Source organism: Propithecus coquereli, unplaced genomic scaffold (assembly GCF_000956105.1).
Source record: "Propithecus coquereli isolate 6110/MARCELLA unplaced genomic scaffold, Pcoq_1.0 Scaffold166, whole genome shotgun sequence".
Lineage (NCBI taxonomy): Eukaryota > Metazoa > Chordata > Mammalia > Primates > Indriidae > Propithecus > Propithecus coquereli.
The window spans coordinates 3,926,926-3,939,509 of NW_012141191.1; the positions used below are offsets into that span (position 1 = coordinate 3,926,926).

At 42.0% G+C, this 12,584-nt stretch overlaps 1 protein-coding gene across 3 annotated transcripts in view; it reads right to left on the reverse strand.

Moving 5' to 3' along the window:
* The window catches only part of TJP2 (tight junction protein 2), a 91,048-nt gene that overhangs the window by 11,401 nt on the left and 67,063 nt on the right, over positions 1–12,584 (reverse strand). For all 3 annotated transcript variants that reach the window (XM_012641613.1, XM_012641612.1, XM_012641615.1), the window contains exons 10-17: positions 12,122–12,188; positions 11,394–11,544; positions 7,539–7,647; positions 6,244–6,454; positions 5,418–5,605; positions 4,565–4,660; positions 3,760–3,839; positions 2,951–3,161 (exon numbers count right to left, since the gene is read on the reverse strand). In XM_012641613.1, the coding sequence (XP_012497067.1) occupies positions 2,951–3,161; positions 3,760–3,839; positions 4,565–4,660; positions 5,418–5,605; positions 6,244–6,454; positions 7,539–7,647; positions 11,394–11,544; positions 12,122–12,188 (1,113 nt within the window). The remainder of the gene's footprint in view (positions 1–2,950; positions 3,162–3,759; positions 3,840–4,564; positions 4,661–5,417; positions 5,606–6,243; positions 6,455–7,538; positions 7,648–11,393; positions 11,545–12,121; positions 12,189–12,584) is intronic.

The following is a 12,584-nucleotide window of genomic DNA, read 5'->3' on the forward strand; positions in this document are numbered from 1 at the left end:
GCTCATCTGTGGGAAACGGGATTTTCTTACTGTGCAAAAGGGAAAAAAAGGATACCGCACCCAGCAAGACCACGTGCAACACAAAGCTTGACTCCAAATTGTTGGGCTCATCAAACCAGTGCTATTATTCTCATTTATTAATTTATAAAAATGTCATAAATTTAAAAGCATAAAAAGCCTATAAAATATTAATTCTGTCTGAAGGTTCCACTGCTCAAGGGTGAAGACCACTGTTCTGGCCACGGCACGTGGCATCAAGCTGCGACCTGGCTGAGCTGAGCGGGCTGGTCAGGGGTGGGGGCGCAATAATGTAAGCGCTCAGTGAGGCCATCCATGCAGCTTCTAGGAGTCAAACTTAGAAGTTTAAGAATATTGTAAAAGACTATTTGGCAGGGAATTGGGGCTTGTTGGTCAAAGTTGCTTAGCAGCCTGCACCACCTATCCTACATAAAAATTCTATATGAGAGACTGGCAATTTATGGTGAGATCAGGTCGCTTTATAGTTCTAAATGAAACTCAGTGCTTGAGGGGGGAGGCTTTTGTTTGTTTGTTTGTTTGTTTGTTTTTGAGACAGAGTCTCACTCTTTTGCCCAGGCTAGAGTGCCGTGGCGTCAGCCTAGCTCACAGCAACCTCAGACTCATGGGCTTAAGCAATCCTTCTGCCTCAGCCTCCCGAGTAGCTGGGACTACAGGCATGTGCCACTATGCCTAATTTTTTCTATATAGTTTTTAGTTGTCCGATTAATTTCTTTCCATTTTTAGTAGAGAGGAGTCTCGCTCTTGCTCAGGCTGGTCTCAAACTCCTGAGCTCAAACAATCCGCCCGCCTCGGCCTCCCAGAGAGCTAGGATTACAGGTGTGAGCCACCGCGCCCGGCCAAGGGGGGAGGTTTTTAATCCAACCTCTGACTTTAGTTATCCCAAAACTTTCGCCTTCCCAACTAGCTTCAGCAAGAAAGGGCTTGGTGTGCCAGGGGCAGTTCTAGTGTAACTTATGAACATTTATGACTTGCCTATTTGCTATGCCTGATGCTGGCCTCAGGCACACACAGCTGGAATAGTGCACAGTCTCTCCCTTCAAGCATCTTATAATCTATTAGGGGAGCTAAAGGAGGTGTTGCTAACCCCTTCCACACACATGGGAATCAGACCCGGGCAGCTACTGGGCCCTGTGCTGCAGAGAGCAAACGATGGGGACTCAAAGCCAGATAAAAGGAGAGCCCCACAGTCACTGGCTGACTTCTGCCCTGCTGTCCTTCTTGTCCAGCCCCCTTCAGCTGGGTTCTTCCTCCGCAACCCACTGTTTTCCTTCCTGATTTCCTACATCCTCACCGGAACCCCAAATTCAACTCTCTGAAAGCATCCCCTTGCCATTCAGTAGACTCCCACAAGGGCAGGAGGGAAATGTGAAATGGGGGTAGTTTTAACATCATTGGTAATCACACGGGCCTTGGTGTTCTTATCTGTTAGAAGGAAGACTTGCATTCTATGACCCTTGTGGCATTAAAATAATGCGTCTGTGCTGTAACGTAAGTACAATGTTGAACACACACAGCCTCCACAGTTAAGTGTGGGCAAAGCCATACACTAGATCTGAAGTCGCTGGGCCTTGCTCATGGCCTAGTAAGACAGAGCACGTGAAAGGCTGTACCACTGTTTGCGGTTGCTATGACAACAGTAATACCAATAATTGCTAGTAGTAGTAAAAATGACAGAAAACATAAGCATGAAGATTCCAAAAGCATCAGTACTTAAGACTACATTCACAGAAATCCAGTTTATGATGAAGCACTTCCTCCTTTGCATTTGGTTAAACTCCCTCAGTTACAACATCTGGACACAGTGGTAAGCAGTGCATCTCTAACAAGAAAAGCCAAATGACAATAAAACGAGGGTCTAATGTGAACACATCAGTTAGCCTCTTCCTCCCCAGTATCACAGATATGCTAAAAATGACATAGATGGAGGATGACAGGCCTGGGACTCAAAAGAGCTATCATGATGTACCCACGCAGTCACCTCATGTTACTCCCACAAAATAACGCACCACATGACCAAAAAATTGATGTAACCCTTTTAAACTCTTATTATACTATATTCACAGAACTAGTCATTTACACAGGTACTGCATATTTTCAGTTATGAAAATATGTCACATTCTTAGACCAGTTTACTTTCATGAGTAATAGCAGTAATGAGTCTTCATTTCATGAACTTTAAAAAAATATTCCACTACGGAAAACTTTAAACATATACAAAAGTAGAAAACACTCTAGTGAACTCCCATGTACACATCAACTGGCTTGAACGACTCTTAAGTCTTGGCCAGTCTTGTCTTATCTGTACCCGCTTCTACTCCCTGCACCGCAGATTATTTAGGCAAATTCCAGGCATCACATTAGGCATCCATAAATATTTATTTAGAATGTATTGCTAAAAGATAAAGGCTCTTTTTAAAAAAACATAATCATATTATTATTATTATTGCACCTAAAAACCAGTAGTAATAATTAAATCGTATTCTATCTAGACTGCTCAAGTTTCTATTTGGGGGACATTTATTAACAAGGAAACCAAGTTCCTATCACTTTGTAAGTTAGTGCATGCATGCTGGTAAGTAGAGAACAATAACACAATCTATGGAGAGATGTGGGTGCTGGGCCAGGTTCAATCACTGGCCTTGCAATCCCATGTAAAAATCTGAACCTCATCAAAATTATTGATTATTACCATGCCATGGATCTTTAGCTCATTTTCAAATAGTCAAAACTGCAAAGTTCAATCAATACACAAATGACAGGGTCTAATACATCCGTTTTATAGGATTAACTATTTTTCAAGGAGTCATGAACAGAATTTCAAATTCTCTATTCAGATTTTCTTATTTTTTCCATGCTTCAATTCCCTATTTTCATTTTTGAGCAAAGAGACTACATTTTAAATTTCACTTACCTGTAAAAAGATGTGCACACGTTTTTTTAAGTTTGTTGGCTTGATCAAACAACTTCCGAGAACTTTTGTTGGATGCTGGATTCAACCTCTGCCTCATGGTTTTGACACCTTGTCTAGAGTCTGGGTTGAAAAAAATCACAATCGGGAACCACTGGGTATAATTCAACAGGTCCACAGCTTTCGGAGTCACATCCAGTAGTGCGTGCTTATCCTGTCACGGATGGGGAAAGGCCCATAAGTGGGTATAAAGTAATACAGCATCAAAGACTTTCTTTTAATACGTAAAAGCTGCATCGGATCTTATAAATTTAAATCAAACAGCAGAAAACATTTCCTTCCACATTATGTCCACTTCAATATTATCAATCTGATAGAACTGCTGATAAAATGAATTAACAGATTATTTGGTATCATGCTCAAAACTCGGAAAAAACCAAAATGGGCTGGGCACAGTGGCTCATGCCTGTAGTCCCCATCACTCGGGAGGCTGAGGCAGGAGGATTGCTTGAGCCCAGGAGTTTGAGGGTGCAGTGAGCTATGATGACACCACTGTACTTTACCTGGGGAGACAGAATAAGACTCTGTCTCAAAAAACAAACAAACAAACAAACAAACTCCCCGAAAACCAAAAGGTACTGCCACAGAACAGTGAATGGTCTTCACACAGTGAAATACCTTGCGTTTACATTAACTTTTTATCATTAACATTTTAATGATTATAAAATACAGATTCTACTCTCTAAACGTGACTGCAGCAAACCACGATCTAAATCTTTCTGACCACATGGACCTCAGATGAATTTTCTCACCTGTTCAATAATTTGCCTCACGGTATTTAACCGAACCACTCCACTGGATTTCTCAGATCCTGCGTCTTTTGGTTCTGTTTCTGCAAAAGCAAAAACAGGGGGCTAAATAACTGTTTAGAAAAGAGTGACAACCGCATGCTCCAACCTAGCACCAGCAATGATAAGACACCTGATATTAGGTGTCTTCTAATGAGATGCTTAACTGAAATCTAACCATGAAGCCAGTCCAACAAGGATTATTCTATGAGACAACTGGCTTGGATTCTTCAAAATATCAACATCACAAAAAAATTTAGAGAAAAGGAGGGGACTACAAAAACATAAAAATCACAAAAAGACATAAAAATCAAATGTCATGCATGGTCCTTGGTGGTATCCTGAATTTTTTTTCAAAGTTATGAAGGACATAATTGGGACAATTGAGGAAATTTAAAAAGTATACTGTATACTAAATAACATTGTATCGTTACAATTTCTTGGCTGTGACAATGATACTATGGTTGCGCAGGAAAACATCCTTGTTCTTAGGAGATTCACGTAAATATAAGGGGAAAAGGTGTTATGTCGGCTGCTTAAACTTTCAAATGATTCAGCAGAAATTTTTCAAGGAGTGTGTGCCTGTATGTGTATGTCTCTCTACAAGCAGGAGCGGAGGAGAGAAAAGTGCACATGGTAAAATGTTAACAACTGTGACACCAAGTGAAGGGGTATGTGGATGTTCCTTATTCTTTCGACTTCTTTGTATGTTAGAAATTTTCAAAATAAAAATTTGGGGAGAAGGAAACAAAAACACTGACAGACTTACTAGCAGTTTGATATAAGTCAGGTAACTCATTTGCCAACTTTTCCATTGCTATATCTGCTATGGGGCCGAATAAGACCACAGGTCTCTTGAAACCAGCTGAAATGAGACAAGAAAGGCCATTAAAACACATATACTTGCCTAGATGTTAAGATAAGCAGCAAATGTACTGTTCAGGCTTTTGATAATAACATAACTAAATGAAAGAAACTCTGTATTCTCCTACCCCCAATTCAGTCCAGCTCTTTCCCTTCACTGTCTTTACTTTTTTTTTTTTTGAGACAGGGTCTTGCTCTGCAGCCCAGGCTCGAGTGCAGTGGCATCATCATAGCTCACAGTAACCTCAAACTCCTGGGCTCAAATGATCCTCCTGCTTCAGCCTCCTGAATTGCTAGGACTACAGACACATTTCCATCACGCCCTGCCAATTTTTTTATTTTTTTGTAGGGGTGGGGTCTTTCTATGTTGCTCAGGGTGGTCTTAAACTCCTGGCCTCAAGTGATCCTCCCGCCTCAGCCTCCCAAAGTACTCGGACTACAGGTGTGAGCCACGGTGCCTGGCCTATCCTTACCATTTTTAAAGACAAACTTTGCTACTGGTAATATGAGGAAATTTTTGAATGGTGATGTTAAAAATTTTTTTTAGGTTTGGAAATATGCCTACATTTACGAATTTAAACAGCTCCCTTTTTGTAAGTCGTGTTCCTTGTTAGAATATGATTTCAATTCTATAACCTGGCTTTGGCATAAGTGCTTGCTGTAGCTAAGTTAGAACTTGACAATTATGGTCTGGAAATAAAAGTAAACAGCCTCAGACCCAAGTCAGATCCTTTTCCGGCTGCATGTAGCTTCCTCACCTTCTCGTAGCAAAACCCTCTCATAAGCTGGGAACTTGGTGCTAACAGACACGGCGGCCGTGAGGTCTTCCCGACTCTTCCTCAGGTTCTTCTTCACCCCGGATCTCTGGCCACGCATTCTCCAGAAATCTGCCCTGTCCCCGGCGTTGTCTCTCTGGGCGTTCTGAACACTCGCCATTTGTTCCGCTCTGAGAGAAGAAACCACAGGAAGTAAATCTCTAAAGCCAGAAAACGCAACAAATGTGTACATCGTTAGCCAAATCTAGTCAATTTTACTCATGAACTCAGATTAGAAAAGACTCAGCAATGGCGATGAACAAGTTTCAGAGGGTGGGAAACACGGGGACCTTCACTTCCAAACAGAAACAGAAAAAGGCCAGAAATTGCTCACTAATAAACATGCTAAAGGTGGCTCATTCTGATATGCAGGCATTCAGCAAACACACCTGCTAAAATATAGGTATCTGTTCTAGGTTCCCACGCTGTCAGCCAACCAGCAAGTGTTCACTGGCGTACGTGAGCCTCCCCAAGGACCAGGCACAAGACAGGGGTGACCTGTCTCTGAAAGGTATGCTAGTGTGCTACACCAGCTCTGCATCTCCCTCGTATGCTACGCAAGGCAGCGGACACTCCTCGGGAAATCGTTCAAACACAGCCACACACAGCAAACCGGCTGGCAGCTATTTACAGTTCAGGCCACTCCCCATGAACAAGAAGTAGATAATGACAGATAATAAAGTCATGCAGCATTTCCTTTTGGGGAGTTCTCTTGTTTTTTGCAGGGGGTGGGATTAAGAGGGGTGCATGGAAGTGCGATCTCAGATACCTGCTTTTGTTGGGGATTAAGCCTTTCTCCAATTCGTTTCCGATCCTCACAGCCAGCCAGTGGCCCAGCTTGCCGTCATACAGCGTGTCCACCACTCGGAAGACCTTGCCCCTGGTGAAGGCCAGGCTTTGTGGAGTTTCCTTCTCACATTCAAAGTGGCTTCTTATAAAGAACGAATCCCCTCTGCCACAAGCCAGTATGTCTCTGTACACTGAAAAACAAACGCATTGTTTGCTGCTTTCAGCTTAGCTGAAGATAAAGAGATCAGCTTCTCCTATGTCTGCTCAGCCCCTCTACCTCCTGTCCAGGCAGTGCACAGGCCCTAGGGGAGTCACAGCTCCAATAACTGGGAGTTGCTGCAACGGTTGACTGTATGTGTCAACTTGACTGGGCCATGAAATGCCCAGATACTTGGTCAAACATTATTCTTGGCGTTTCTGTGAGGGTATTTTGGGACGAGATTAACATTTAAATGGGGGGACTGAGCAAAGCAGATTGCCCTCCCCAATGTGGGTGGGCCTCAGCTGACCAGTTGAAGGCCTGAAGTGAACAAAAAGCAGCAACTCTCTCAAGTAAAAGAGAATCACTCTTCCTGCCTGATGGCCTATGGACAGGGACATCGGCTTTTGTCCCTGCCTTTATACTAGAACTACACCACGGCTTTCCTGGTTCTCAGGCCTTCGGACTTGAACTAAATCATTGGCTCTCCACCCCACCGACGCAACCTACAGATCTTGGCACTTGCCAGCCTCCCTAATTGTGGGAGCCGATTCCTTACAATAAATCGCTTTATCTTCTATGGATTCCAGTATAGGATCTGTTTCTCTGGAGAACCCTAATACAGTTGCCAATCATCAATCTCTGCAGCAGATAGGGAAGATACTATCAACGCCCACTTTACAGACAAGAACAAGGCCTGGGAGGTGAAGCAACCTGTCGGGCAGGTAAGGGTTAATGTGGGCACTAGCAGCAGGCGTGGCCCTTTGCATCTGTCACATGGAAGCTCAATAATACCTCCAGGTGGAACTTAAGGAGGTATCATGGTTCAGAAAAGCAATTTTATTCCACATTGACAGAACTAGTGAAATTATTTCAGGAGGTGCACAGCAAACATTTTTATGGAAAGTTAAATGGCACCTAAATTTTTTCCAAACACCCATGACCCAGCGATGAGGTGTCAAGATCCACTTCAGTTTTTTAAAACCCAGATTTGCCTATTCTGGTCCCAAGACACCTCGGTCATCCTTCCCCTACCCCCCTCCCCCCAACTAAACAAAATGACCAAACTTGCTCACCATCAGCTCGGCTCTGAGCTAAAATGGTCACCATTTCACCTTTGGGGATTTCTAACAGGTAGAGAACGGCGTCCTCCCGAACCAGCCCTCGGAAATCCTGTGTGTTCACCTGACAGGAGGGAAAAACAGAAAAAGAAAAAAACAAAAGAAGTTTATAGTAAGGGGCCACCTGAGAGTTTTATTTGTTTGTTTTCATCGGGGCCTGCCCAGAGCAAAACCATGATGTAAAGAAGTCCTTAGTGTCTCTACTCAAGCCCTCCCACTCAGCACTTTGCTATGAGCTTCGGCTGTGTGGGCATCACTCCACCTTCCTGCCTCCCCACACTGCCAACCACCCCTTAGGGACCAGCCATTGAACCGAGGACTCATCACCAGATCAGACTAGAATTTCTTGTGGTTGTTTCTGTCTCCCTCTCTTCCTCGAGTATCCTAAGAAGTGGCCAGGAAGGTGATGTACAAGTATGAAACAGACAATTATAATGCAATAGGGAGTGGTGGCGATTGTGGCAAATGAGCATGCTGGCCCACTCAGTATTCATGCTGTTTTTAAATTGGTTCAAATACGAGTCTGCAAATAAGGATTCTTATCAATTCTACCTTTCTCTCACCTAAAAGGTGTTTAACATGTATTTATAAAATTGAAAGTTCTTTATAAAATTAAGGAGCATTAGCCTTATATGGTAGACTTTTAGTCCAATACAGAGCCTTATATTAAATATATTTAAACTTCCGACCCACATATATTTCTGGCGAGGAGCCCACGACATTTATTTCCCAATGATTGAATACTGGACACTGTAAATAGCTTTTGGAATATGAGTTAAAAGCAAGTAAAACTGAAATGTATCACAAAGAAAAAGACATTTTGAAATCATAATTCTGTACCTTTAAAACTCTTTTAAAACAGAATTACAAATAAGCAAAATGTAAAAGTTAAAGTACCCGATATTTTAATAATATACTATAGAAATGAAAAGAAGATACAGAATTCCTATGAAATATTTTCTTCGGTCATTGAGAACTACAGAATCCTTTTAATCACAAGAGTGATGCTTTATTATGGAAAAAAAGCTGTTACTAGTGGAGCCTTAATTAAAGCCAAAATTTTTGATTAAGTTAAAGTAGGCATTAGACTGAACCTTATTTGGTGCTTTTAAAATAAAGTGATTTGCTAAAGCAATCAAGTTAACTTTTCCTTTGAAATAATATTTACATTAAGGTACTGTCCTTCCTACCTCTCTGGCCCTCAGAGACAGAGATTAGGGATTACTGCAGTTTGATGTCTAATCCTTTCTCGTGCATTTGTTTATCTACAACTGTATCTATATATGGCCACATGTATGCTTTTGTATGTACTGTATATGCTTATATTTGTTCATTTAAATAAGACAGGGCCACAGGGCTGGGGGAGGACCTTGGACGTCCCTTTGTCCATCTCTGTGACCATGTGAGACTGATCTTTGATCAAGCCAAATACAATGATAGTCAAAATTAAAGCACATGTGGTAGCTACACTTTAAAAACCACATGGTTAATAATCAAACTTAGAAGGTTTTGTCCCTTTTTTCCATCCCCTAAAAGTTTCTGGAAGAAATGACAACCCTACCAGATATATAATGAACAAAAAGACATTCAAATCAAGCAGGAATAAACAAAAGCACATGGATCTCTGTCACTGATAAGGCACATATCAGTAACCACAGCACAGCACACTCATGCTTTAGTTCCACACGTGAGGGTGTCACCTTTACAAAACAAAGAGTCACGCTTAAAAATCTCGCAACAGAAAAATGTGATTAGCATCTGTACATGGCTCACTTCAAATATTCAATTTGGCTATGAAAAGGAACACTGAAACAAATTAAAGTGAAAACAAAGCCAGGGCAGTACTTTTATACTCAAGGTTAGATTGTACAGCCCTTTCCAATAAATATCCTCTTTCATTAGCTATTTAGTAGTCTGCAAGGTCTAGCTGTGTCTGCTGCGAGTCTGGAGAGGATTCTGTATCAGCTACAGCTTGCAATTGTGTAGCGGCTTCTCCGTCCTGGTAGGCAAACTCAATCCTTTTCAAACCTTTGCAGAACTGAGGACTCCCTTTGTAGTCAACAGAAAATTTATTCGCACCCGAGAACGAGGACCACCTATTGCCTGACCTCCGTACAGCATTACTGCAAAAGCAGCTAGTTCCCACGCTTTCTGCCTTGTTGCCAGGGTGATAACAGGAAACACAACACTTTCATAAGTATGAGTGCTGAGTACCATGACTTTTTACCCATTGAAGCCACTCTCCCTATCTTTGACGACAGTTTACGGAGAGGTCTGACTGCCAAGCTCCTAGGGGAAGTCACTACTTTTCTTCATGAAAATTTAGAAAATCTTTTTTTCCCCCTGCGATACAAAAATATCTCATTCCTGAACCATAATGAGCAAAAGCTCCAAGTTTCAAGCTGGCATTCTATGGCTTCATGCTAATTATGAAAAATGTCCTTTCTTCTTCATTAGCATATTTGCCAAGAGTAAATCGGCATTAGCTGGCACTGGGATAGGATTTTTGTCCCTAGCATCTGGTGAGAGGTCTTTCCTAGGACCATGCGGTACCAGGATGTTCACTCAGGTACACTCGGTCTTCTAGGATCCTGACCAGAGCCAAGGAGGGTCTAGGATTTCACTGGAAAGCTTTCACGAAGCTCACGATGAAGGTTTGTCCTTCATCTGCTCCAGAAATGAAATCTGCACCACCGCAAGAAGGAAGAGGATCGCCTCTTTCTGTACTTTGCTCCCTGCTTCCTTAGAAATTCTGCAACTTTTTCCTCCCCTCTCCTTGGAGCCTAGAAACTCTTACCAGACCCTTAGTTTATTACATATGGACGTCTCACTAAAGTTAACAAGAAAAAAACTCATATATAAAAACTGCAAGTTTACAGAAGCAGAAATTCCAATAAAGACAATTTCCTGGCATTCTGTATTTTTATAGCAGTAAGATACTTGATATTCTTGAAGTTTATTCTGAAGTCAACAAAGAATGCATTTATATATATATATATATATATATATATATATATATCATAAAACATCAAAGTTATCAATTTTTAATGCTTTAACACCAATAGATTTTACAAACATATAGTAACTTTAAAAGTACCAATATTTCATTAATCAGGAATTCCCTTTCCTGGACAATTTTAGATGTAAATAACATTGAGTGGCAGCTGTTTGTTATCTTCCAATAAGAAAAAAGAACGGACATCGCCCTTCCTGTTCTGTGCCCAGGACTCCACTAGGTGCCTTGTGCTATCTCCTCTAATCTTCCCAGGGGTCCCTGTGAGGCACATATTCTTATCCCTGTTGAACAGGGATAGAAACCCGAGTCTCAGGGTAAGCCAGGATCACAGAACTAACGAGAGGCTGGGACAGGATTCAAATCACCCAGTCTGATGTCAACACCCACCTTTCTTCACGTATAGGGCACTGCCCTAAGAGGGACACCAAGCAGAGGGAACACAATGAAAACCCAAAAATCAGGAAGATCTTGTAGAAAGATCTTACTTGCAGGCCCTTAGTTAGAATCGATTTTTTTCTTTTTTTCTTTTTTGTTGTTAATCAAACCCATAAAAATCTTGACAAGGGTTTTAAACACTATAAATTTCCACAGACACAGGGATGAGTTTTGGGTTCCAGGACTGAGAAGACAGGAGCGCCCACTCTAGGAATACAGTGACCTCAATGCTGGCCACCAGCACACCTACAGCTGGTCTATTTCTACACACTGGACCGCTTCCCCCTCCCCTGTGAAAGAACACTGGAAAGCCCACTCTTTCCAAGTCACTTCTAGAAATGAAGCTGGGCTTTTCTTACCTTCAGAATCTGGTCTCCTTCTTGAAGGCCTTCCTGCTCCGCCGAGGTACCCTCTTGAATGCCAGCGACAAATATCCCGACGTCATTGCCACCGGCCAAACGGAGGCCAACGCTGTCTCCCTTCTTGAACCTCACCATTTTGGTATTAGGGCTGCAACAGGTTCAGTTTCAGGAAGAAAAGATGGGAGATACTTTTTAAGGAAGGCCTGCTGGCTCCACATAGCTCTTGTCAAATAAAGACACAGCCTGGGTTCAAGGAAGTGGGATCCTAACCCAGGAGGCTGCTGCTCTTGAACACCACTGAACCAGGGCTATTTTTCATGCTTCATCGGTTGCAGAGCGTTGTGCCTCGCCTCCCCCTCCCCCACAGGCTGGGATCGTCACATCCCTGCGGTCACTCCTGGGCACCACAGTCTAGCAATACTTCACCCACTTGAGAGTTGTTTATCTGGCAAATACAAATATTCAGAATAACTTTCTGGAAAAGTAGCCAGATGGACAAGCAGACAACATTAACATCACAGAGTTCGCCCACTTCCACATTTTGCTTTTCCTACAAATCATTCCTCTTTCTCATAAACACTAGCAACAGGGGTTGGTTAAAGGTGGCTGATAATGTGTAAAATCACCATCTGTGGGTTAAAAAACACCACTCTTCTGGATTTCAGTTAAGGAGACAAAGCTGTGTGCGAGAAGAAAGGGGGAAAAAGAGAGAAAGAAATACATACCCATATATTGCTTCATCTTCAGGACTAGGACGAAGAAAAGTTCTTGGGGCTGCTTTTGGTGGAGGAGCTGCGGATTGAAACACATCCCCTGTTATCAAACTGGACTAGCAGGGGTTTGTTTCTAAATATAAAGATCACAAAATCCACAAAAAATTTAAGTCTGTATCATATGCTACATATATATGATCACAAACAAAAAGAAGTCCCTAAGGTGAAGTTTAACTCTGAGGCATTGGCAGGTGCCAATGGTTTGCAAGAAATGAATCTCTAAAACACAAGATGCACAATCACACGCACAAGATAGCACTTTTTATAACTTAAAAAACATAATAATGGTTATCATTTCCCTATAAATATTCATGCATATAAAATTATAATAATTATAGAGTAGTAGGGGCAGGGTTGGATGAGCTTGGGATTGAGAATGAGAGACAAAAAAGACCTCAACTCATCAAATATGCCA